The 27521-nt window shown below is 40.5% G+C and overlaps 1 protein-coding gene across 1 annotated transcript in view; it reads right to left on the bottom strand.

Moving 5' to 3' along the window:
* Positions 1–26492, bottom strand: part of MYL3 (myosin light chain 3) — a 29710-nt gene extending 3218 nt beyond the window's left edge. The window contains exons 1-6 of the mRNA XM_026039671.1: positions 26308–26492; positions 9646–9673; positions 5093–5242; positions 3765–3938; positions 1786–1863; positions 1045–1080 (exon numbers count right to left, since the gene is read on the bottom strand). Coding sequence (XP_025895456.1) covers positions 1052–1080; positions 1786–1863; positions 3765–3938; positions 5093–5242; positions 9646–9673; positions 26308–26430 — 582 coding nt within the window. The 5' untranslated portion in view covers positions 26431–26492 and the 3' untranslated portion in view covers positions 1045–1051. The remainder of the gene's footprint in view (positions 1–1044; positions 1081–1785; positions 1864–3764; positions 3939–5092; positions 5243–9645; positions 9674–26307) is intronic.
* Between the last annotated feature and the right edge of the window lie 1029 nt (positions 26493–27521).

The following is a 27521-nucleotide window of genomic DNA, read 5'->3' as shown; positions in this document are numbered from 1 at the left end:
GAAGGAAAGAAGGAAAGAAGGAAAGAAAGAAGGAAAGAAAGAAGGAAAGAAGGAAAGAAGGAAAGAAGGAAAGAAGGAAAGAAGGAAAGAAAGAAAGAAGGAAAGAAGGAAAGAAAGAAAGAAGGAAAGAAGGAAAGAAGGAAGGAAAGAAGGAAAGAAGGAAAGAAAGAACAACAACGATGATAATTTTTAAAAAAGCAGAACAAAAACAAAGATAGACAGTATCTTTCCCTTTTTCTCAGCTTATCGGATACTGTACAGAATAAAGTTGGTTAATTCTCAGGTCAGACCTTCCTCAGAACTGCACAGAGAGATAAATAGTGGTGAATGCCAGTTCAAAACATCTGGCACCTTTTCCAGGAATAAAAAATAAACCATGACCATTGAATACTGGAAATGAAGTTCAGTTCATTTGCAATGGCGAGACTGAGGTACCCTTAATGGTACTGTGGTTTGGAGAACACTAACAAATAAAGCCAGAGAAGATATGTGGGATAAAGCTCATGTCTTTTCCTGGAAAATCTTTCTATTTGCCAGGAAAAGATGGGAACAAGATTTACCAAAGGCAAATTCTACATCTTTAGGTTTGGTGACATAGACATGCATTACTCCTTATCTAATTCTCCTTGCATTTATTGCATACTCTTTCTCTAATCAACTCTTTTTCTACCTGCTTGCTTTTTTTCTTTTAAGGATAAGTTTAGGAGCAGACCCACAAGTGAGGACACAAAATGTTCGTCCTTTAGCTCTTCTGGTTATCAAAAAGGAATGAGCACTTGCTCTTTGGAAATCAAAGCCTTGTACATTCTGTTGGACTCCAGAAGATAAAGACATCCAGAATCACCAGTTGACTTCAGTAAGATCACTCATTTGCTCTGCACCGAATAGGATAGAGATAATCCTTTACTCATTTTTGGCCTATTCCTTTCGCATCTTGCTGAAAATTCTCCTTCTCTCTGATTAATCACTTGCTCTTTCCCCAAGCTCATCTCAGGAATCAAAATGAAAATGATAGGGTACATAAGGAAGACAGAAGGAACTTACCTAGTATTCAGTTAGCCATAATATGCTTCACAAATGCTAGAAAGAACAGAAACAGAAGGATCATTTATCAATTTCCCTTCATTAAACTCAACAGAGGTCTCAGTACCTCTGATCAGCTTGGCTGTACTTTAAATTCATTTCCCTTGCCTAGCCTGACGCAATGAAGACAATGTCACTTTGTAAATATGATTCCAAGCACTTCAGTGCTAAAACGGTTAGAAATCCTTAAATAATATTTATACAGTGTAGGATATACATCAGTCTAGGTAGGCAGTGGAAATAAACACACCCTAAATTTCCACAATGGTAATGTGATGGACTAGGCATCTTTGTTCAGTGCTTGTAGGATTCTTAGGACTCCAATGAGGATCCTAAGGGTAACTCTTTTAGGTCATTTTTTTTAAGTAAAACAGTGATTTCCAAGACAATTTTTAGCATTTTTGGAAGACCAGAAATTTTTACTAAGGAGTAAAAATAAATCAAAAATAAAAATAATTATATAGAGCATGATAAGAATGACCCAAACAGCATCTTTGAAAGATTCATGGCCTATATCAGGTGTGGGAAGTACAAGTTGCCTTGTAGAAATTACCTTGTTACAGTTAAGGAGTCTCAGGGAGATTACAGAATCTGAATTGCTCTAAAATTTGCAGAAATTTCATATTCTGAACTTTCGGAGTGAGACTTTCCTTGGAACTCATAGAATAGCTGGAACAAATTCTTCAGTCACGTCATACCTACCTTCATAGTTGATACAACCATTGGCATCTTCCTGACCAGCCATTAGTTTATCAACTTCCTCTTCAGTCAACCTCTCACCTGCATGGAAAAGCAAAATATCTCTTCAATAACTTAATACCTGAAATTTTTTTCTTCTCTTTTTTTTTCTATTTTTTTTTCCTAAGAATTTTAAAATCAATAAATATCAAAGAATAACAAAGAGAGGGAAGAGAGACAAAGTTTTGCTCTTCAGTTCAATTTGTGGTGCTGACTGCTAGAAAAGTGACTTTTCAACTTTCAGACTAAGAAAATTTGATCTGAAAACCATGAAGAAAGTATAAACAAGGAAACCCACATGGTATCATGTTCACATAGTCATTCTTCTAAGAAAAAACTTACTTTAAATGCCAAACATGAAGACTTTAGTCATTTTTGACCAAGTCATCACTAAGCAAACTTTCTGTTAGGTCACCCTAAAGTCTGCCTCTGAGTTTCAGCTCAGAGCTTCAGGTTCTGGAAAACTCTAAGATCAAACTTAGGAAATCTGCTTAGGATATGATCCACTGTATTTTATGTGATCCATTTAATTGAATCATATAAATATTAGGTACCTCTTTAAGGCAGAGATATCAATCCAACCCCTTGTGCCCCACATGAATATTAAGATGGGATTAATTGCCTTCCAGAAGTGATCAGGATAAATGTTAAGGTGATATCAGTTGAAATCATTAAAAAAAAATCTGGTGTACGCTGCTACTTATGTTATTCCACTTTTTTATTTCTGACATACGCAAGGGCAAGTCCTCAGCTTATGTGAACCTGTGACAATTTAACTGCATTTTTGAAAAGTGAACAGAAAAGTATGCCAATTTACAGAATACTTGACTGTGTCTAGGATTTGGCCAGTATTTAGGAATACTAATCTAAACAGCACTGCTAACTCTTTGGATGTAAGTACTGCTTATAAGTGCTTGAAAATCAGTCACTGATGTGCATTTGTCTGAGTTACTGGAAATAAAAGGACAAGCACAGAAGTGTTTTTTGGTAGTACAGTGAGAGTCACAAAACTGACCAGTGTGATTTCTTTGGCCAGGATAAAGTTAGATGGTCCATCTGACATTGTGTGTGTTTGTGTCCTTATTAAATTTGGTCCCCAGACTGATCCAATAGCATCAATGAAAATAGGCATTACTGTTTTCCTTATTTTTAATGTCATAAATTGAGATGCATGTGTCATGGAACTGAAATCCCTAAACATAAAACATTTGGATTTTGGAAACCATATCCCAGGTCAAAACTCATCTCTGGAATCCTTTGGTCTAAATTAAATCTCACTTTTTATAACAGCAGACAAGCAGTAGTAGAAAAGGCTGATCTTGAGAAATGCTTACTGGATTCAGATGACAAAATGTCAGTGCCTTATGATCCAAACTGGAAACCTGTTATTAAGTTACAGCCAATTTTTTTTTTGTCCAACATTCATGCTACTGTCATCACTCTCTGTGAAACATCGAGCTTCTCAATTCAGAATTTGAGAGCAGGCAAAAATATTGATTCCTCCTTTTAAAACAGAGTTTATCAATTTTAGAGACTACTGCTAAACAAACAACTAATAGAAAAGCATCTCATCTTAAAGCTTTGCTTGAAAATTCAGGAAAAATTGAAGAGAAATAGTGAAGAGAGAATTGGGTTTCCCACTGTATGTATAATACTCTGTTAATAGAAATATAATATTTACTGGAGAAGTGAAATTCCCGAACAAGGACTGAGGAAAGGAAGGAAAAAAGGGTGGGAGGAGAAAAGACAAACAATGTTGGTGCTTTAAGTCTTTAGCCTCATTATTAAAGAAATTGTCAGTCCTGACTACCAAGAACAACGTGATGACAGAAATCTTGCCCAGTCCTTCTCTCCATAAAGGTGCTTTATATCACTCAGCATGCTATAGGTTATATGGGAAAGACTTCACTGAGGGCATCGTGGTGGGGAAAGGTTGACCTTACCCAGTGTAGCCAAAACGTGGCGAAGCTCAGCCCCCATCACAGTTCCATTGCCCTCCTTGTCAAACACACGCAGACCCTCCACAAAGTCCTCATAGGTGCCGGTGTCTTTCGTCTTGGCGATATGCTGGAGCATAGGCAGGAAGGTCTCAAAGTCAAGCATCTTAGAGGTCATTTCTGCAAAGACACAGATTGAAACAAAAGTCTGGGTGAGTTGCAGGATATCTGAGAATTAACCATGGGACATCTACAGAGGATTGGTGGCTAGAAGAACTTTGGTCAAAAATGCCAGCTAGAAGGAATGAGCAGAACATAGGAGTATTGGATGTAGAGACGGAGAAAAATCCAGCCAGAGCGGGTACAAGAGCTCCGGGAAAGAGAGAGAATTATGTGTTTGAATAGACTAATCTGAACCTGAATCTGTCCTGTGGCTGATCCGTGCAGATGCCAAGGAAAATAACAACTGTTAGAGCCCCAAGGCTATTTGAAGTGTTGTAAAAAGATGAAACTAAGCAGAACAGAGAATAAGGGGGCTCATTTTTGGGATGAAGACAGCTCTTGTTTTGCAGGGATGTTGAAAAAAAAAATGGGAGAGGAATTTCAGAGTGTTTAGGGGAGCCTCCTTACCCTGGCAGCACGGGGGGCTGTGTACCCCGTTTCCCTAAATTTTTGTTTTTCAAGATCATGTTAGCTCCTTGTTGGCTATTATCCCATCTGCCACTGTTTCATTATCACATCATGAGATACCATAATTGTTGAATGAGGACCTAGTTCTCAGTTTCCATTAACCTAAATGAAAAAAAAAAAGGTAGGGGAAATCGTCTAGGAAATGCCTCAGTGTAGATGTGGCCTAGAAGAGCTTTCTTTTGTTCCGAGCAGATATCCTGAGTATGGCAAATTTTTAAGAGAGATGCCACTGCAATTACAGGCCCTGTGATAGATATTTTTGTAGAGCAAGCTGAATCCTCAGGTTCACTCAATCCCTCTTGCGCTGTGGACACCTTCAAAAAATCTGAGTCTTTATTAAACACAAGTGAATGTCTGTCAGTCATTAAAAATATTTTAAAAGGTAAGAAATTGTCACTGTAAAATACACTGAAACACAGGGCTGTTAAAAGGATTCATTCTCCTAAAACTGAGTCAATTGTACTGACTGAAGATAAGTTTTTCTCCTATTATGGCTCTGCCAGAAATTCGCAGGGGGCTGTTCCATACCCTCAGTCACTTTACAGTAAATCTTTCCATCAGAAAGTAGGAATCTTATCTTCTTGGCCTGACCAGTAATTCTTGGAGAGCTGCTTTTCAAAACAAACTTGGAGGAGGCCACCAACCTTCTGGTTTGGGTCTGCCAAGCACCTTCATGACCTCAGCTTGAGTTGGATTCTGCCCCAAAGCTCTCAAAACATCTCCACATTGTGCATATGTGATTTTCATCTCAGATTTTGGAGTTCGGTCAAAGAGTGAGAACGCTTCCTTAAATTCTGGAAGACAAAAAGAGAAAAACGGAAGGAAAGAAATGTATATCATACTCTGTTGGATAAAGTCAAAGCAAGCTGAGACCTTCACTCTAATTAACTCAGGCTAACCCTTTTATTTTGCAGTTTGGGAAAAGTTTGATGAGCTTTGTTATTGCTGTTATCTGCAATGTTTGTATTCCTCCTCCCCTGCATTTTCCGTTTCAATCAGGGAGTAGAATCACATAGGTCAAATGCTCTTTTAGTGGTATTTCCGTCTCATCTTGCATCAGGACATACAGAAAACCTCATCCAAATGGTTGACCTTGAGAGCTTTCCAGCTCAGCAAGAGTTCTCATGATGGCATAGAAGCCAATAGCTCTTCTGCTCATTAGCATACTGAATATTTTATTGATTATTTAAAGTTTAGAAAGCACTGACATGATCCACCAAGAGAGAGGAGCACTTCCATTTTTCCTTCTCCTTGGCATATTTCCTTTCTCTCTCCTTCTTCCAGTTTTGCTCTCTCTGCTTTCATCTTTTCACTCTCCTTCTTCCCTTTATCATTCCAATTATACCTTACTAATTTTCTTCCTCATTCAACATTTTCAATTCACTTTATCATTATGGGCTAATTAAAGATTTTCTTGTTTTTTTCTCTACATTGAATCTTTTCTCCATCTCTCTTTCTCTCCCTTCCAGCCTCTCTCTCCTTGCCTCCTCCACGGCCAACCAGATCCCCTGTATCATTCCCAGCAGAGGGCAATAGTGGTGTTCCATGGGCTCCCTGTGAAAAGGAGTGGGCAAGAGCCCCACACCCTGAATTCCTCTGATCCACTCCTTTCCTAGGGGTCTCAGCATCCCAGATGGAGAGGAAGTCTACCTACCACCCTGAGTGGTACATCATTACCTGCTATCTATGTATGCCCTGAGACCTAAACACCCTTCACACCATCTCCTAAAGACTCACAGTTCATCATAGACACTGACAAATTTTCCTCTATCTCTTTTTTTTTTTTTTTTTTTATGTATATTTAGCCATCTCTCATCAGAGCATAAGCCTGTGGGTTGGAAGCTCCATTTTGTCAATATTCAGAAGCAGTCTATTTTTGATTTTTTTTTTTTTTTTTTTTGGTTTAACGTAAGTTTCCACCAAAGTGGCTATGGCCTCCTTTGTCCTTCTGTTAGCCGTTAAACCACTAGCAGGAGCAGTGTATATTTTCATATAACTAATTGCTACCTATGTTCCCATCTTGAACAGATCATGTTCTTCTCCTCAGCCATGAAAGGAGGGAGAGAAGGGCCAGAAATCCAGTTTCATAAATATACTTTGCCACCACCAGAGAATTTCACTTGTGGTCAAGGCTGAAGAACATGAAAAGATGGGTGTGTAACACATGGGTTCATTCTTCCCCTTCTGAGATTAACATTTTGGGGACTGGCATTGAAAGCATTACATTTGCTTCTATCCAGGCAGGGAAGTGAATCTGGCATTGCACAGTTTTTTTTTTTTGTTGTTGTTTTGTTTTGTTTTGTTTTTTTTTGCAAAGAATATCTGACACACAGGATGGACTTAATATTGACCTAACAACCCCAAAACAAGGAAGCAACTAGGTGAGTGGTGAAAGGAAGTTAAAGAAAGAGGTGATTATTATACATTGCATGTCTGTTTTATTTTTATTCTCCATAAAAATTGTATGGCAGGTGATCTGGACCTAGTTACGACTTTAAGAAATAGAGAGTTTGACAAACTAACAGTACAACACTGAAACATCTGTAAAAGAACCAGAAAACAACAGGTTCAGTTGAAGACCAAGAAGTTGAAGTTTGTGAGAGAGAGGACAGAGTGGGAAGGAGAAATATTAATTAAGGAGAAATATATTAAGACATAGTAAAAGACATATTAATCCAGAGCTTCTGTGAGTTCCAGCTCTCATGCCAAGGCAAGTACTGTTGGTCTGTAATCAATGTTTTTAATGCAAAGTAAAACAGTATCAAACACTGGACTATTGATCATCCACGTTTTTATACTGGGAAGGTTTTAACCCATGCATACAAGCACAGAATCATAGAATCATTGAATCCTTAAGGTTGAAAGGGATCTTTAGAGATCATCTAGTCCAACTCCTCTGCATTTGCAGGGTCACTCAGAGCACACAGAGGACAGCCTGTGCCAGTGATAACCCCATGGACAACCCTGGACTATGTAGCAGGCATAATTCTACTCCTGGTTCGCCTAAGCTCTAGCTAAGTATATCTATCTACTATCTATCTATCTACATACTAAGAATATAAGAATCTGAGAACCTTCCAAAGATCAGGTGAAGAAGAAGAGAGCAGAAAAAGACCAGAAGAGATAAAGAAAGACAGCAAGGAACTGAAAGCAGGGTTATGCTTTTCCCCTTGTTCCCCAGAACATGGTAGAGCTGATGAACTAGCCATGGGATGAACTTTACATGGATTTAGTGTCTTGCTACAGTGCTGGCTCACAGCATGACTTTCTCCTATCCTGCTGTGACAAATATGGAAGTGTTATAGTATTTCTCACAGGCATGATATTTGCTGCCCCATAGCACTTTTTTTTTTTTTTTTTTTTTTTTTTTTGATATTTCAGGGAGATTCTCTTCCACAAACACAGGATTACCACCTCTGCTCCTAGTATCCAATGAGGACAGATAGACCAGAAATCAACTGTTGTAAATAAGATGCAACTTGTTGCTTCTAGAGATGACTTACACCATCTCCTGCACTGCTGCTTCATAGGGCAGCCCTTAGGTTGGTGTGAATTGGCCATTTCCTAGCCAAGTCTGACTGATGGCCAGGTAAGCATCCACCATACACTGAATATCCCTTCCTTTTCCCATTCGCTGATATCCCCACTTGAGCTATCTCAAGCTGGGAGGGAGAGAGGAATGAACAAGGCACAGAAATAAAATAGGCACTATTTAATCCCAAAGGCATTCCAGCTGCCCTTTGCTGCTGGAACAGTTCAAAGATTTGTGGCTCAGAAGTGAGCTTTTCCTATGGTTCTCCCATAGCTTTGGAATTGGCAAGGAGTAGATTCACTGAAACAAGCAATTGACTCAAATCATGAGTCATCTTTTGACCTGTTGTTAGAAGACAAAATCTAAAGCCTTGAAGTGGATCTTGAATCAGTCACCAGGTTTGGTGGTCTATGATTTTTTTTTCTTCTGTTCTGGTCAACACATTTTCTTATACTGAGTTTGATAGGCGCTGCCAAGTTCTGCCAAGCTTTTGAACACCAAAGCAAAATTATGCCAGATGTTCAACCCCATCTATCAATTATCCCTAAAGTAAAAAAAAACATCTTGCCAATTGGAAAAAAAGAGGACAGCTGCAGTGGGTTCCCAGGACAACATGCCAGAGGTTTCCATATCAGTTTTCTGGACTGGGACAAAGGGTTCAGAAACTGAAGCTGTTTTTTCTGTTTCAAAAAAAAAAAAAAAAAAAAATCATGACTTTCATTATTTTCTCTTTCCTGGAGATTGGTACAAAAATGCGACAGATTGAATACAGGGAAAACATTTTCAAAGGCAGGGTGGGAAGATGTTCTGTTTGTATTTTATTAGTAAACTTTTTTAAAGAAAGTACGTATTTGTACTAAGGATTTTTATATTTTGTTTGTTTGTTTATTTTTCTCTCATTGCCGGAATGGACCTTGTATTGCCTATAAAGAAACAAATACACTCTACATGGGTTTAATCTCTATGCCGCATGACTTTCCTTTTGACCAGGTCAATAGTGTTTGAAGCAGGGATGAAGGAGAATACTGTTTCATTCTGGTTTAATTAGAGTAAATGAAAATTCCCCTCACCCTTCAGAAGATTATTTGCAGAGTCAAGAGAGAGTTGAGAGATCTCAGGTACTATCTGCATCAAACATTGCCATTCCAGTCTGGTTCGAGGATGATCTGAGGACCTTCCCTCAGAAGACCCAACTTCTTTTCTGTGATATAAAATTTTGAACTTTGTCCATATGAGTAAAGCAAAGGATCCTCCTGCTATACCAACAACTACCTAACAGCTAACTTTTTTCTTAGGACCCAAGGATATATATTAGCAGGTGTTAATATAGAAAGATAGCTGATCATGTTCATATCACAGCCCCTCACTGGACTTTTATGAGTGCTTCATAATATCACTTCTTTCTGCTTTCTTTCCCTAGTAGACAATAAGGACTAGGACAGATGATCCTGTAATATGTATAAATTCTCAGCGATTTAAGATCTCAGAAGGGATCCAAATGTATAGGGGTCACTCACAACACTGAACAGCAGGGCAAGAGCATGAATTAAATTACAATCTTCTGAAAAGAGCACTAAATATCACACGAGTGTCCACACTAACACTTGCCAGCACCTCCCCATGATGGTATTTAGTGGGTAGAGAAGAGAAACAGATCTTCCTCACCTTCAATCTGATCAGGAGTGAATTCAACCTAGAAAAGAGAAATAATAACAGCCAGGTTAAAAACAGAAAAAAAAAAATGTTAATCTCTGTGTTATGATACAAGGTGTTCGTGATATCCACAGAAGAGAATATAGTAACTCTTAAAGCCCCACAAAAATATTTTATGGGGACTATAGATGCCTCTTCTTTTCTCCTCCACCTCCCCTTTTCAAATAACCCCACCTTTAGGACCCCTGCTCCCACCACAAGGCTGCAGATATTCTTTGCCCGTTTTTTTGCTGCCCTCATGTCCATGCTGTATTCTCTGTACCCTATCCCAAGTTCATCATGCCACTGATGCCCCTCCTTGAGATGATTATGGCAGCACCATGGTAAATCCTATGTTTCTTGACTGAAAGGGAATTATCTGAAGACAGATTTGGATCTACTTTCCACAGTAGTTTCCAGTACAAGAACAAGGAGGTATCAAGCAAAGGTGGCAGGACTCAGGCTCAAAGCACATTAAGGATGTGGTTAATCACTCAGCTGAATTGTGTCCTTGTCCTCAATGAGTGGGGCAATAAAAAGAGCTTGGGTAACTAGCGCAGATGCAGATGTCCTTTTCCAATCTGGTGAATCCCAACCAGAGAGCCTGAGCTAGCCTTTTGGAGGACGGTAGGCTGGGAGAAACCAATCCAGAGCAAAATAGGACAAATACAGATTCCCACAGCCAGATCAAAGGCAAGGCTTGGGCTGAAAGCCTGAGCATTCCTCACCTCTAATCAACTGGCCCCTACAAAAACACCACCCGGTAGTGGGAGGCTCTGTGTGACAGCTGGAAAGGTGGTTTGACCAGACCCACTGCCCAGGCAGGGCTTCCTCTCAGAAAAGCAGCACAGATGTGTGGGTGGCAGCTGCTGCTATTTTCTCCCTTCTCCACATATACCACCATGGAACTGGAGGGAGAGAAAAGCCATCATTTACCCAGCCACAAGGTATTACTGAAGGCGGGTGGGATGAGCTCTGCCTTCAGGACATATTTAGATTAAAGGCGATTGGGGTTTTGTTTCCCTTCCTCTCTCTCTAGCAGATACTAGGCTTCTCCATAAATTACTTTCCATAGCAAATGGGAAGTGTTATGCCAACTTCCCTGCTGTTTTAGCAATCTTGGCTGCCAGGAATTATCACCTGGCTGGGCAGTGATATCAGATGTGGCTCTCTTGCTACTGTTCCCTTGCCTAAACCATGACATTGTGCTGGTTGCATTCAAGAAAGACCTGGAGAGAGGCACCCCTTGGAGTTGTTACACCATTTACAGCTTCTTATCTCAGGCAATTTTTGCTCTTTACATACCTATAATATCTCACTCAAGCACGTAACACTCTGTGTGATAAAATGGTCATAACTTAGGCTGAAAGGAGTCCTATTAATAAAACTGTTGCTGGTCAAAATCCAGCAGGTTATGTGGGGGGAAGCAAGTGCCCCCCAGAATGGAAACAATATTCTCTTTTCTTTTCTTCTCTTTTCTTCTCTTTTCTTCTCTTTTCTTTTCTGTTCTGTTCTGTTCTGTTCTTTTCATAATACTCTATGACATGAATCTTACAAACAGTGAGATTTTTCCCTCAGCCATCATGGGGCTAGTTTTGGAGAGGAAAAGAGTTTTGTTCAGAGAGTGATTTAGGAAGCAGAAATGCAGCAGATGGAAAGAGGCCCAGAAGACCATCAAAATCAGTATTACTGTGTTGAGACTGCATTTGTATTCCACAAGCTTTCCCCCACCTGCCTTCCAAAGACTTTTTTTAAACCTATTAATACTCAGAATCCCACCTCCTGTCACTTTCTGTGCAAGACAACTGGGATGCCCATAAGCTCCTCTACTGCCCATGGGCATGTCAAATCCCATTCATCTCCATCACCCTACCACTGTCTCACAGTTGCTCTTGACTTCCCAGACCCTCTGTCCTCTGAATCTCTTCTCTTTTGGCACATCTACATTTTATTACTAGCATTGCCTGAGAGACATTTGGGTTATTTCTAGTTCAGCTCATTATCTGGTGGTAGGAAGGCACTGTACAGCAAGCAGACACTTGACAAAGACATGGGCTGTGACTTGTGATACTACATGCTGCACCACCTGGACTTCATGAACACGAGCTAAAAAATACTGGCATTGTGGAAGATAAAAGCCCAGGCAAAATATTCTGCTATTACTTTATATTTTCAAGAGAGGGAAAAAAAAAAAAAAAGAAAAGAATTATTCCAGTCTGACTTGAAATGGCAGAAAATATATTTTGAAGGGACTGAGTCAAATACAACAATGAACTATTTATGTTTTTTGCAACATTCAACTATAACAATAGTGAAAGTGAAGATACAAATGAACGATTATGTTCAGCTAAACCAGTGAAGTTTTTTTATTCAAAAAAATAAGGCTGCATTTCAAGATGGGGGAACTGAGGCAAAGTCTTGGTCAAGGTCAGGAAGATGATGTTGCTACACAGGGAAACACAAAAACACTTTCTTTTTAACCCTCTTAACAGCCAAAACCTGGTCCCTTAGGTTCTTTCTTTTATTTGGGTTTCCTTAGGTAGGAAGGAATACAGCAGTACATCGCCATTTATTATAATTTTAGAAGAATTTAAGGACTGTAGGCCCCTACTTTTGCCTAGAATAAGGCAGGACCAGCTCTGCCATGTTGTGGTCTTTGATTCATCTGCTCCCCCAAGAACTGAGTGTCAAAGTCTTTTGTGAGAACCTCTGTCTGGTCTGGGCTTAGAGTTGGTTTGGTCTTAGTTGGTTGTTCCCAGCTGGTTGGGTCTCGGAGTCACCCCCATCAGATACTTTCAGGTGGTGCATAATAATAAAGACAATGGGTGAAGAACAATGAAGAGGCAGACTGAGAGATGGAACTGAAGAACCTTCCTGCTCCAAGGAAGGAGTTGCAACATGACCCTGAGCTTAAATCAGGGTAAATCAACTCAGTTGCACTGCAATCCTCTAAAAGCCTGCTTGGCAGACAACCACAGCCTGACAAATCTCCAGGGAGCAGATTCAGAGCAGCAGGGTCTTCAGAGCCACTTGGCACTGATGCTCTGTGCCCTCAGCCAGAGCCAGAATGCTGGGTCAAAGTCCCAACAAGCAGGACTTTGCATTCCTTTGTTTCTTTCTTTCTTCTTAATATCTTCTAGGGCTAAAAGAGCCCAGAATTGCTTTTAAACCTCGGTGTTTTCCCAGCTCTGGCAGGACTGCAGCTTATAAATTGATAAGTCCCTTTCTTGGATGGGGAATGTGTTGCCATAATTTTCCAGAGCAAAAGGGGAAATTCCACAGCCTTGACAAGGGAATGATACAGCCACTCTGGAGAACTGAGATGGTTCCTGGCAAGGAGCAGCACCAGAAATATAAAACACTTTGTAGACTGTCTGTTCTCCCTGTAGCAACACAGTTTTGAATTCTCCAATCATTTATTGACAGTTGGCTTCCCAGTTTCTCTGCAGCCACCCCCCTTTGCCAACCTCAACAGCAGATGTTTGTTCATATGTTTGCAGCCATTGAAGAAGTCATTAAAAATGTTTAAAATACCCTCTGTAAAACGCTGGATGGGAGCCTATGGCACAGAGGATGTCAGACGTTGCCTGTGCTGTTTGCCAGATGTAGACAGTCGTTGGCTTCTTGGATCTCTGAGGAGGATAAGAAGAAACCAAAGGATGACCCTGAAGTCCCCAAGGAGACTTCACTACAACTCTTCTTGGGAACTTATGGGTTTCACACTGCTTGGGTGCTAACCAAGAAAAAGGTCACAGACCTCAACGTGGATAGGGACAGAAGGACTCTGTATCAACAGCAGAGTTGTACCTCTTGGGTCATACTAAGGCATACTAAGGTCATGCTAAGCCAGAATACCTCAAACTGGACAAGGAAAATTAGTCACCAGGCAGTGTGTTTCCTGTATATGATATACGGGAAAGTGCACAAGTCAAACACTTTTGTAATTTGGTAAGCAGCTTCACATCGAGGAAAAAAAGAAGAAAAAAAAAAGACACACTGGTATTATTAGCTATTGTTGTTATTACTCTTGTTGTGTTTACATGAAAGCATTTCCCATTGGCTTTCCAAAATCAGCTGTTCTCTCTTGTAAATACTGTTGAGTTTTCCTTTTATTCTTTCTTTTAATTCAAATATTTTTATGTTGAAGTGATATTTTTCATGAAAAATGATTTAAAGAATCCCACTCCCTCCACATTAGATCACCCCAAAGCATCCCAAAAAACAACTCTTCTCAGACTGAACAAAACCACCCTGAGTTGCCAAAAAAGAATTTTTGTGGGCTTTTCTGTGTCACTGAAACCTCATCCTGAAAATTCAAGCTGATTCCTTCTAATATTTTCATTCCCCTACTAAGCCTAAAAACAACTACCCTTTGCTGAGCTAATTTTGGTCTCAAATGACACAGTTGCGTAAATCCTCCTGGTTGCTAAGTGACTTTTTGGTCATACTAGTAGTGAAGGAGACTGTGTGAAGCACTTGGTTGGCTGGTGAGAAATGAGCTTGACAGGTCTGGGGCAAGACATAGTAAAAATGTCCCTGCAACTCCAAATTTCCTGGAACTGGAAGAGAGTTTTTATGTTGGAGCTGAAGTTGAGGCTCATCCTCAAAAAGATCCCATCATGCAAGAGCTTTTGTGTCTTGCACAGAAAATTTTAAGCCAATATGTAATGTATGCTGTCCCTATCCCATACAGCATCTGCTCCATCAATGTGATACAGATGTCACTGCTCAAGTTTTATTTCTCCGCCATCCACATTGCAACGATTGCCACCTCAATGTGGTCCTGACCCAAGGCAGAGCAACCCTGTTAGGCCCAGGATAACACCGACCTCCATCCCTGCACTCCTTGTGCAGTCCTTCCCAATGCATGCAAGGATAGCAACATAATTCACACCTGCAATAGTCTAAATATCACTCTGCAACTGCCTTAGAGAACAAAACGATGAAGAGATTAGGTTGCCTTCTCCAAAGAGTCACCTCAATAACGCTCAAGCAGCTGGGAGAGCTCTGCTATCACTTCACAGAGCAGCCTGAGCATGCATGTTTCTTTCAAAACAACCACACAACCACGCTGCAACCCAGTCTCAGTTTTGAGCAGCTTATGAGTTTTTACAAAAACAAAAAAAGGACCTGATTTGATGTGAAATCCTAGCCAGTCCAAATTATTTAGTAGTTCAAGTGTGGAGAGCTTAGCCCTGGCTGGAGGGATGGTCAGGGTGACAGCAACTGCAGAACTTGAATTTTTTAGCAAAATTTCAGGTGTTTGATTGAGGAAAGCAAATAAACAAAACACTAACTAACTAACTAACTAACAAAAAAGCACTTCCTTTTCCCAGTCTTGCAGTCCTGGCCAGCACTGAGAGTTTTCACTCTCAATTCACTACAGTCTACAGAGGGCCTTTTGCTTGATTCACCCTATGAAGTTTATTTGTTTATTTCAAAAAAAGAAGCCAAATCTGAGGTTTCCTAAGAACACAATTGGAACTGATGCTTCAGAGCTTTGCTTTGCATTTTTTTGGTCCACTAAAATGGTGCCAAGGTCCAAAATAGGTTGATATTAGCAAGTACCTCTAACCCACAACAGCTTTCTCAGGCTGCATCTTAATGCATGGTGATCCCGAAAAGTCAGTTTCACTTGGGAGGAGAGGCAGGAAGAAATTTGGGTGCATTTGCAGCAGCAAGCACCCTTTTGGACCCGCTATTTCCTCACTATCCCATCCCAGACACAATGATGCCAGAGGCAGACTGCACACTGCACACAATTCCCAGTGCTTATGAAGTGCAGTCACCGAGCAGTATGACACATGATGACATCTCATCTCTAGAGGGGGCAAGGGGTTGCATCGGCTTGTTTTTTTTTGAACCAGTAAATCAAAGAGAAAGAGCATTTTTACCCCCTGCCAGCCTGCAACTGGTACCTATCAGTCAGCACTAACCACAAGCACTGAAAACCCTGAGCTATTTTCCTTGTGAATGTTTTATCTCTATTTTTTTGTCCCTTTCTTGTGTTTTGCCAAGCATTCCGTGGTTATTGTCAGGCTGCTCCCAACTGGAGCTGGGTTCCCTCTAAGCCTTATTTCATTTTGCTCATTTCATTTTGCTCATTTGCAGTTGGGGATGGGCAGGTTTGCAAACAGGGATGGTTTTTGCATGCAGAAAATGCAGCTGGCTGATTATCACTGCCACTATTCTGGGCTCTAGATGCATAAAAGCACTGGAGCCCACTGGTTTTTGCAGGACACAGCATTTGCTGCCCCTGGACGGGTCAAGGGCTTCATTTCACACTCCTTCCCTGGGCCAGGGCTGGCTGCATTGCTTGTCCAGTTGGTGTCTTCAGTTCTGGCACTGCTCCAGTGGGACATAAAAATGTATATATGTGCCAGGCAAGTATATAAAATAGGGAAGGAGATGCATGTGGGCATGCATGAGTGAAAGATGCTGGCACATCCACATATACATCTATGCATATGTGCATACTTGCTTACATGAACATATGCAGATTGATACATAAATAGGTATGCATGCACATTCATGCATACTATTTATGTATATATGTGTGTACACACCTACTATATAAATATGTATTTTCTATGTATATTCATGTATGCATATATAATATATATTAGCATAAGTCACACAGTCACAACTGTGCATCCACACCAAGCTCTTGAAAACCAGGGCCCAAGATATTCAACTGGGATAAATAAGCATGAGTACCTTAGTAATCTGATTCTTAACATTCATACTTAAAAAGGAAAAAGAAAAAAAAAAAAGAAAAGCATCTCAAACTCTTCAGAACTCCTGATATCGGTGGCAATTACTGCTAGCTCTGCCTAGGAGTTGGGGACGCAACCATCTCCTCGATGGGAGCTGGGCTGAAAGCTGTCTGCATACCCTGCACGCAGCATAATGTTTTCCATTGACGTTTATTCAAGCATCTCTTCTCCTTGTCTGCTTTATTTTTTAGGATTCAGATTGCAGATAGGAGAGAGAGGAGAGGGAAGGATGCCATACGAGTTGTGCACATACTACGAGACAGAATATTAAATTCAAGAAGGAAATTTGCTTAGGAGGGGGAAAAAAAATCCGGGGATTATATTGGCATTGCTTCTCTACTAGTATTACTCCCATTTCCTTTCCCATATTTCTTCCCACATCTTTACACTGGCTAGCATATGATAATTTTATACAGTTATATTTTATATATATTTATACAAATATAACTCATTTAATATAAATATACGTCTTTATATATATAAAATAATGCTAGGAAATGCACTTTGATATCGCTTTGTTGTTGCTGGTTTATTAAAATACCTGAGCTATAACCAGTTGTTTTGATGCTTGGAAATCTTAAAACGAAGTCTAAGCAAACATCTGAGTCTCTCGTCTGGATGAGGAGAGAGGATGCAGGTGGAGGAGCTGAATATTTGTCCAATGTCAGAAAGATATAGCATGAAACCATTCAGAACCATCACAGTCTTAGGGAAGGTAAGGATTCCTAGGGACGCAAAATATTGGTCCCAAATGGACTTGCATGGGGAAGTTGAAGGGTGCCTTCATTTGGGAGTCCAAGTTTCAGCCATGTGCATTTGAGGGTGTTTGCATGGGGTGTCTTCTGTAGGCCATGCAACATCAGTGAGTATCTGCATAGATTTGCTGCCCTTGGCCAGCATCACCCCCGAAACAGGACTTGGACACAGAGCCCTCTGCCCAAATGCTAGCATCTCCCCCAAAACTGGGGTAAACAACAAATTCATGTTTCTGCTAAGAATCTCCTCATCTCTGTCCCTGTGATGTCTACTTTTGACATTTTTTTTTCTTATTATTCCAAGTTAAGATTTGTCTGGTTTATGAGAGAAATAAATAATCCCTCTCTACAGTCCAGCTTTCCAGCAGCATGGGGAAAGTTAGCACTTTGGCCAGGGCTTTCTGCAGGCTCTAAGCTGTGCATTTAATTTAAATTTAATAGTTATTGCACGTTACACAAATGGTGATTAAAACCATATTGATTGAGGTTTAGCAGCTATGTGAGAAATGCAGATCTTCTTACAGAGCTGCTCCATAGGCAGAGTGTGCTTCTAATAACTTGCTCCTCATCAAGGGACAGTTTGGAAACAGGAAAAGGAGCCGAGAGCAAAAGGCCAGACAGGGAAGCACAGTTGGTTGGAAAGATCACAAGGCTGTGGGTTCAGGTGGCTCTCACTCATTTTCTGCCTCTGGTATACACAACCATAAAATGATATCTGCATGTCAACATGTGTCTTAGTTCCCATCTGAAAATCAAGGCAGACCTACCTTGCATGCAACAGTGGACATGCCAACAAGCCCTTTGGGACCAACATTCACACTAGGTCTTGGAGAAGCAGCCAACACGCTGGCCAAAATCTCAGAAGATAAATTTCAGTGGAAGGATGTGTTGCCATAAGGGCTTTCTAGGTCAGGGCCTGCAGCAGACATGCTTGAAAACCTCAGAGGCTGCCCAAACAGGGTGTGCTTGTCATGCTCTCATCTCCCCTTTTCCTAAACTCGACCAAGTTAATTCCCTGGCAAAGCAGAAACAATCTCTCACATTCTGATTTGTCTGAGACCAGCGCTCAGGAGAGAAAATGAACCAGAAAAATAAGAAGTGCGTCAAAATCTGCCTGTTGAGAGCAGTGCAAATCCTCTGGAACCTGTCTCTTGGCTTGCAAAAATTTGAAGGCAAGAGGCCTTCTCTGTGCTTTACACCCATGTGAAAAGCCATCTGGGAAATACTGCACAGGGACGACTGCCCTATAAATGTGAGGAAAAAGAGGTGACCAATTCAGGTCTACAAGACAAATTATGGAAGGAGATGAAAGCCAGGTTTGCTGAAAAGCTCACTTCAGAGGATTTAAAATACCTTGGTACAGTTGGGCTGCCCTTGGCCAAGGTTGACTCAGTGAAGGTCCTTCCTCTGCTCTCCTCAAAGCTTCTTCTGACCATGACAAACCCTGGAAAACCATGTTCAGAAAATCCTGCTATGCTCCCAGCTTGTAACCATCTAGCAACAGACTCAGAAAGCTCCAGATTTTTTGCTTTAAAAGGGCACAGGCCTGAAGAAACATTGATGCTGGAACTTAGACTGAGTTATAATAGAAAAAAAGTATATATATATAAAATACATATATTGGTATGTAATAGATATAGCAATATATAACTATATATAATCAAAAAGAGCATAGAAAACTTGACCTGTTTACATCTCTATGCCCCTCTGACCTGGGTGACCAATGTTTAGACACTATGAATTTCAAACATGGTAGGAGAGGGTTTGGGGTTGTTTATTTTTGTTTATTTTTTTTTTCTGGAACTGCATAATAAAGAGGTGGAAAACTGTGCAGAAAAAAAAAAAAGAGTTTGAGAAGAAGGAAAAAGAAATGTTAGTATTATAAATTTTAAGGGTGCCTTAAACAATTTCAAAATTTTGAGGGGAAAAAAAAGCCCAAATTGAAAAAAAAGTTCAATTACTAAAAATTTGGGGAATTTTTATGCAAGAAGGAAAGAATCCTCCAAAATTAACAGCTAATGCAGATCAATAAAAGAAATCTTCATTATAGAATTAAGTAAAAAAGCTAAAGTTGGTAATTGTCTTTATCTTTTCTTCAGATTTTTTTTCAAAACAGAATCCTTAGCAAAATCTTCGTGCAGATGCAAAAACACTCTGGTGTCACCAAACACCCTTCTCAAATCTCCCCCAAAGAAGGTATTTTTACAAGAAACGTCACCCAGTGCTACAAACACAAGCGAGATACAGAGATAAACAGATTTTCTTTGGCCCAGAAAACTCATATGGAAATTTCCTCCAATTTCCAGCGCTGTTCGGTTTTGGTCCCAAGAGCGAGCAGCGTACACAGCAGAAAAACCCTTTTTTGCTGTGTTTTGATAGGCATTTGCCTAACACGTGACTATTTCTTCAACGTTTCAGCTCGTTTTGCTAGGAAGTGCAGAGGCAGTCGGCGAGGAGCAGCCCCTGTTTACATCCCGAAGAGCCAGGAGAGACAAACTGTTGTTACCATCATCCAGATCCCGAGGGGACAACTGAGGCATAAACAGATATCTTATGACTGAATCACAGGAAAACCATAATTTGGACCGACTGTCTCTCCTAAAGACAATCTCCCCCTTCAGCTTTTCAGTCTTGCAATCCTTTCCTTCATTCCAACCTGATCCTGTTTTCTTTTTTTTTCCCCCATCCTTCTCTTTCCAAACCCAAAAGGCAGCTCTGGACCACACATTCCTCCCATGAGATGCTCCCATCCCTGAGGGCTGCCAGCATCCTGTGTCCCCTCTCCGATGAAAAGCTCCACCGGTTCAAGGCCAGTGCTGCTTCCCAAAGCTGAAAATACCCTTTGCCCTTCCAGGCTCCTGTTCATTTCTGTGCAGACAGCTGCCAAATTCACGTCAACCCAGAGCAGCTGCCCTGGAGAGAGGAAAAGGAGATGGAAAGGCGCTTTCTCTGCTATTAAAAGCTGCCCCACAATGGCCAGCTTGGCAGGGGATGTGCTGTGCTGCTGGAGTGACGTGGACAGTGATAAATAGAGAGGAGAATAAAAGAGCAGAGCTGCCTTTTAGAGGGGTGTCGTGTCAGCTTGGCATTTCAATTATGCTTATTGCTGAAGTCCGTCCAGAAACGCCAGAGCAAATCACTATTGGAGTATTCGGAGCATGACCATCGTTGGGATTTTATGGGCAATGCAGCCTATCTTGGGTGCCAATTTCTGAGAAAAGACCTGCCATAGCTTAAGACTTCATGGATTTTATGGGCAATGCAGCCCATCTCAGGTGCCAATTTCTGAGAAAAGACCTGCCATAGCTGAAGATTTCAGCCTCATTGCTGCAAAGGCTTTGGAAATGGTGGGATAACTACCATCCCGCTCACATCCCAAGAAATCAAAACCCACCACAGCCTGAAGTGCCCAGATTGGATCATTCCTAAAAAGTCAAGTCGGGTCCCCACAACTTCATGGCTTTCTTCCAAACCTGGTAGAGATAGGTCAGATCCAGCATTTTGAGGGTCTATTCTCCACAGACAGCCAGAGCCAGGATTTTGGAATAACTCCATCAAGTTGTGTTGGACTATTAGAAGGGTCTGGAGCAGAACAGCTAACATTTAGCCAATATCCATACCATGCAAAACACTCCCAGAGAGCAGAAATCATGGTTGGTAGAGCTATGCACCGTAGCACAAATCACCAATTATTTAGATTAATGTTAGTCTGGGCACAAAAATGAGCTGCCAAAGGCACCTGAACTGCATGCAGATCATGGTTTATATGTCCCTACACTGCAGGGCACCTTCTTCTTTACTTCTACTTTATTTGATGAAGCTTAGGAGCTTGCCTCAGGAAGAAAATGAACAAATTTCTAAAAGCACCTTTCCTTCTCTTTAGTGGCACAAATGGGTCCATAAATAGACTAGCTTAGCCTTGAATATTTAATGTGAAGATACATGAAACAAGACAGGTAAACCACAGTTTTCTTTTTCTTTCCTAACACACCCCAAATCCTTTTCCCTAACCGAAATCTTTGCTCTCAATGGAGCAGAAATTGGTCAAAAACCCTATACAGGACAAGAGAATAAAGGGTTAAACTTAGGGCTTAAGCCATACGAAACAAAGTCCCAGTCACTAAGTGGCATGAAATGCCACCTGCTCATGTGAGAGCCTTTGCCCTCTATTACTCATCCCCATATTTCCATTTGGGGTAGGCCAAGTATGGCAGGTATCTACTATCTAAAATAGGTCACATCTAAAATCTTTCTCTGAAGTTGGAGGAATCTTTATTACACTGAATATATATATGTATATATATTTTCCTCTAAGCACCTAGAGGCATTCTACCAGAGCAATTCAATTTCTAAGGATGTATCTAAAAGGCCTTTGCAGCTTGTTAAATGAAAAATAAACCACAAACAAAGCTTACACAAGTTTTCACACCTTGCCAGAGCACCAGTCTGCAGCAAGGAGGGTGACTCAGAGGTAAATCCCATAAAAAAATAATAGGGGAAAATTTCCCACTGACTCCCACAAGATTGCAATGGAGTCTCCTGGTTTTTGCCAATGTTTTGGTCATTTTTGCATCCTCAAGGGCTTGCTGCTCAAATTTCTCTGTGTTTGAGCATCTCATGAAAAAATCACTGATGGGGAAAGAGGCCCAGTTTAGGCTCACTTGAACCTTACAGAAACCAGCAGATATGCGAGTACAGGAGGGAAATTGCTCTGTAGAAGTGATGCACCATATGCCAATAATAATAAAGCCAATGGCAGTGGGAATATGGAGAACCTGTGAGGAATAAAATCAAAGCAAAAAATAGGTTGGAGAGAGAAAAAATGTGTGAGGGCTCTGCAAGGCTGTACCAATGCTGTAACCATATTCAGCTGTCTTGACATCTGATCTTTGGAGGCTTACCAGTGTAGAGACTGGTGAGCCTTAATCCTCAAGAAATACTTGGCCAGACCTAAAAGGTCTCCAAGTGAGCCCCACATTTTGCTAGAACATGGCATGAATCACAGAATGGTTGAGGTTGGAAGGGACCTCTAGAGATCATCTAGTCCAATCCCCCTGCTCAATAAAGAGCACCTAGACCACGTGGCGCGGGAAATGTCCTTCTAAGCCAAACATGATATATGTCATACTTATCCTGCTGCAGTTGTCTCCGCACCAGAGGAGAGGGATCCTAATCCGTCTCCCTTCATCAACGCACTGAGAAATTTTGCATGCTGATATGAACACACATCCCTCAATTCTCACACAGACTGGTCTCCTTAGACATCCAGATACACAAACCATACATCATCCTCCAAAGGTGTGCCCAAAACCGCTTCTGCACCTGCAAAGCTCCTAGAGATCAGGGACTACCTTTCCCACACACACACTCCTCCAATTCATGATCACAATGCCCATCTCACTCACCTACATGTTCAGACATGCATTACTTCTATAATCTGAATTTTGTAACAACAGATCTTTTTTTTATGTATATATACTACAAATTCACCTCAAGAGTGGACCTCTTTTTTTTTTAACCTATAAGTTCTGCTCTGTCATTCACCACTTTAAGACCTTCTTATCCATATATCTGCTATTAACACATACAGCTTTCTCCTATGTTCAAGCCCTGCCAACTACCTCTGAATTAGTCATTTTAGTCACTTTAGCCTGAAATTAATTCTTCATATAGGCACCTAAAAACACTCCAACAACCCCTACTAGCAGGGCATTTAAAAATATAGTTGATATTTTAGAGAGAGGCTTTAAGACCGATCTCTGTGAAGAGCAGAGTCCCTCCACATAAGTACTCAAAAAGCGAACTATGACTGCTTTATCTTTTTTTCCCTCATATGACTGATTTATCTCCTTTTTCCCCCCAAGGCACCTATGTGACTGCATAGTGCTACAATAAGCATTTCAAATGACAAGCCAGGTAAATGTAGTTATTAAGCACAACTGCATATGGCACATGGTATACCTTCCAAGTCCTCACATATGCCAACTATCTCCATATGGTCTTATTTTCATAGTCAGGACTCACTGGACTTTGGGTGCACATCATCTCAGCTAACTTTAGCAGCTGAAATGCTCGTACTCAAATAGTTGTCCCATTTCCCACTTTAATCAACAGATTGGCATCTCCCAAGGGTGATTCGAAGCATCCCATTATAGATGTCTAGTACTGCTGGACCTCAAGAGAGATATTTTCTGTTGATCATGGATGACCTGTTAGGGGGCAGGGAGAAGCTTTACAAAGGCTAGGTGAGCTGATCCTATTTTCTATGTCCATCAGATTAAAAGGTTATTTCTGTCTATCATCAACTCTTATTTTTCACAATAGCAAAGTCTATTTCTGGGAAAATATTTCTGCTATTAAAAGACAACAACTAGTTGGGAATAAAGGTTGGATATAGGAAAAAAAGACTACCTCCTGGCTCCAAAGTCTCTTTAGGGCTATCTCTTCCCCAAAGTGAAGAGGTTTGAGAAAAGTTCTAGTGAAAACTTTTTCCTTAAAAATAAATAAATAAATCTTCATAGGCTGAGCCATACAATACAGAAAACAATAAAAAAAAAGAATGCTTTTTTTTTTTTTCCAGTGAGTTTCAAGGATTATTGAATTCCATCCAATCTCTTTTGTAACTATTTAAGCATTGGACCATATCCTGCCTGTTTATGTATATATAGCCTTAGAACTTCATAAGGTAACTTTAAAACCTTAGAGTACTTAAGGAGATATAACCCATATTTAGCCCACTGTAGCTGAGAACCAAGCACAGGACCCAAACTTGACCATGAAGCTGCCAAGGAAAGAAATACAATAGGAAGAATTTGATATGATTTTGGACCATTACTATGCAAGGAGAGTGTAACAGTCAAGGAAAAGAAAATGAGAACTAGTTTTCTCTTTCATATGACTGTTTTTGATTTTTTATACTAAAATTGGATTGCAAAAGTTAAAAACATCAAATATAAAGTTGCATAAGAAGGTCTGAGAAAAAAATATTTATAATTCAAGACATTCCCATCAGAACATTGCATTTTGATAATATTTAACATTTTGTTTTGGTGTAAGTTTGTTTTCTTCCCAGTTTTTAACTATGTATTATCTTTTTCATGAAAACAAAAACCAGCCTCATCCAGGAATGCTGAAAAAGGATGTTTGAAGGATTTCAAAACTCATTAAGGCATTTTTTTCAAATGTTGTACAATAATCTGGGGAGGTATTCTGATCTACACCAGATGGTCTGTGCTTCACCAGAGCTCAATTTATGAAACAGGATGCTGTATATTTGCCAGATCCAGCCCTTGTGCACAAAGAGCTTCAATTTTGACAAATGTAATTTTGATGCAAATACTTAATTGAACAATTAGCAGCAGCACTTCTCTATAGAGTTTAGGGAAGCAAATCATCCCAGACCCAAATGATACATCCACCAGTGCTTTCACTGTCCAGTTTTGTATATATCAAATAACAGAACTTTGTCCACAAAGACCAAGAGATGTTACCATGGGAGTACTGGATTTACGTACTACTTAGAAACTCAATACTTATTTTGAAGTACTTTAAAAGCATTAGGAGAGTCCATAATTTTAAATTCCACTGGAAAGAGAAGTAATAACTTGGATGGAGAAGTGTGCAGAATGAATAGTTTAAAAGAATGCAGAAGTAAATTGATTTCAAATCCTATTTACAGAAAAACGTATTTGATGATTTTGAAATTGTGGTCTCTACGAGTATGTTCAACTGTTTTCTTTTTTTGAGTTCTCCTAGGTTTTATTTTTACTGTTGGCTTTAGATTTTTTTCATTACAACTTATCTGCAGTTAGTCCCCCTTCATACCACAGTAGCATAGTGTCCCAGATGAGTGTAGCTGTGTCCTCTAAGAGAGGTTATTGCAGTTGCCCTCTCCTCCTCTTACAGGGCAGGAATTTTAAGTACAGGAACATGAACAGAGAGCTGAATCCCAACACGTACCACTTGCCCAAGGTCACAGGGGAAGCCTTTCTCAGATCACGGCATGAACACTGGCGTCAGTAGCCTAAACACTATGCCAAAAATTCATTCCTTGCACACTGAATTCTACTTCTTGATATATCAATAAATAATTTCTCTTTTGCATCAGTATTTAAAGTGAAAAATCTGAAGGTTTTCCTGGTTTAAGACAGAAATCCACCCCTCCCCCACCAGGCCTCACACTAGTCACCCATTTTCTTTGCTGCAGAGCTCCCTCTCTTTTCCTCAATTTAAAGGAAACCCCTTTGCAAAGAAATCTTATAATGCCTTGCAGTGTCTACACATGAATATAGTATAGATGAGAAATGCCTAAAGATGCATGCCAGGGTTTCTGGTATTCCCTGCAAATGTGCATGGTGCAGAAAGAGCAAGTCATGCTCATGGAACTAGTCTTTATTTTTATCTTTATTTGGCTGTGGCATTTATATAAATTAAGAAGCTAGCCTCTGATAATCCATTTCATGGTCATATTTTTGTGGGAATATGCTACCTCTTTTTCTTCGTTCATTGAGGTAGAACTCTTCTGATATATACAATAAATAAAAGAGGGCTCTTATCTCTTGGGGGAATCCTTGGAAGAGAGACCCTGAAAGCAAGAGATCCTTCAAGAAGACTAGATTTTTGCCTGAGTTTCTCTCTGCTCTCCAGAACACACACACAGTCATTTTGAGAGTCCATTGGGCTTTTCTGGAAAACCATGGGCAGTGGTATTGAAGTGAGGTCTACCTAGTGCACTGCAAAGCAGGCACTGATGATTTAAACAACGCTCTGAGCCCACTCCTAGCCCAACACATGGCCTTGTCCATTGGCTAATAATCAGCCACCTGAAAGCACAGTCCAAGCTTCCTGATATCTGCATGCAACCTGCTCTGCACAGCACCTTGAAGTTTCTTAATGAGATCAAGGACACTTGCAAGAAATGGAGTTTGCACTTTGAAGATGAGAAGGACAAACTGGTCAATCCCCTCTACCCTAGCTCTGACCAAACCCAAGTGCTATAAGCAGAGTCATCACCATTCAATGTACCACTGCCAGAAGAAACACCACCAACCCAAGCCCTACCAGCCCTGGCTGCTCCTTTCTGTACCAGGTTAAGACATACATACTTTGATAGAAGCTGGGTTAAATTCAACTTCTTTTTTGGGCTCTGGTTCTGCTGGTTTTGGTGCTGGTTTGGGCTCTTCTTTCTTAGGTTCGGCCTTCTTAGGTTCAGGCTTCTTCGGGGGCATGCTGGTGGGCTGTTTTGCGGAGGAAGAGAAGCAGACAGACAGACAGACAGGAGCGAGGTGGCGGCTGCAGGACAAATCACCAGCGAGAGGCTTTATCCTGGTCCAGTCTCTTAAAGTCACACATTGTGTCACTCCCCGACCTGTCACATGCCAGGGCTTACAATAGGGCCACTGCTATAAAAGGACAAGACATCTACCCGGCTATTTTGGAGCACTCAGATAGGGCATTGTTACGAATTAGCACTTAAATGGAAAAAGAGGTTGGGGATGCTGGGGCTGACTCTGGCACTGGGTCAAACATTTTTAGTGTGTGCATGCGCGTACCTGAACAAGAAGGAGGTTAGGTTACGTTCCCAGTCTTCTGGTTGGATTTTTTGCACTCCAGGGCTATGCTCCCACTTACCTTCCCAGTTCACATGCTGCCAAGTGTATTTACGCCTTGACTGTCTTCAGTAAAACACATGCATTTACATTTAAGCATGAGAACAGCACAATATGGGAAACCTACCATCATCTACCATCATAAAAACTGGTGCAGAGGGGGAATTTGTGCCCCAGATCACTCATTTGTTTTTTTTTCTATGAAAATGCAAAGAATCAGTATTGTTTCTAGTAGTCTGCAGGATATATGCATATGGGCATACTCACATGTATGCACACACAAAAAATCAGGGATAATGCCGGGTGTCTGTGAGCAGATCCTTATGGCTGAGGTTTTCCAGACTGTTCCATGGACTTGAATGCCAAATTCCAAGTAAAATAGCTAAGATAAGGATATCCATTTGAGGCTTTTCTAATCTCAGCTTTATTTTCATTTATCTAAACTCCTCAAAGCAAAATGGTGTTAATAACTTTCAGATCTTTGTTTGCGTCATTTTTCCTAAGTCAAGAAAACACTCTCTGAAAATTCATTTTACAGTTACTTCCACATTGCTTAGATCTTATTTCTCCCAAAAGCATTGTCACTTGTAATGAGACAACTGATCCTTAAATTGAAATGAATATGACAAGAGGATCCGTGTTGATGTCTCGAATATATGTCAGCTAAACCACAAATCTCTCCTTCTTTTACAGAGTTCAAAACATCATCC

This window comes from Nothoprocta perdicaria, unplaced genomic scaffold (genome assembly GCF_003342845.1).
Source record: "Nothoprocta perdicaria isolate Ctin4 unplaced genomic scaffold, notPer1 scaffold_237, whole genome shotgun sequence".
NCBI classification, from domain to species: domain Eukaryota; kingdom Metazoa; phylum Chordata; class Aves; order Tinamiformes; family Tinamidae; genus Nothoprocta; species Nothoprocta perdicaria.
This window is presented reverse-complemented; position numbering and strand designations above follow the sequence as displayed.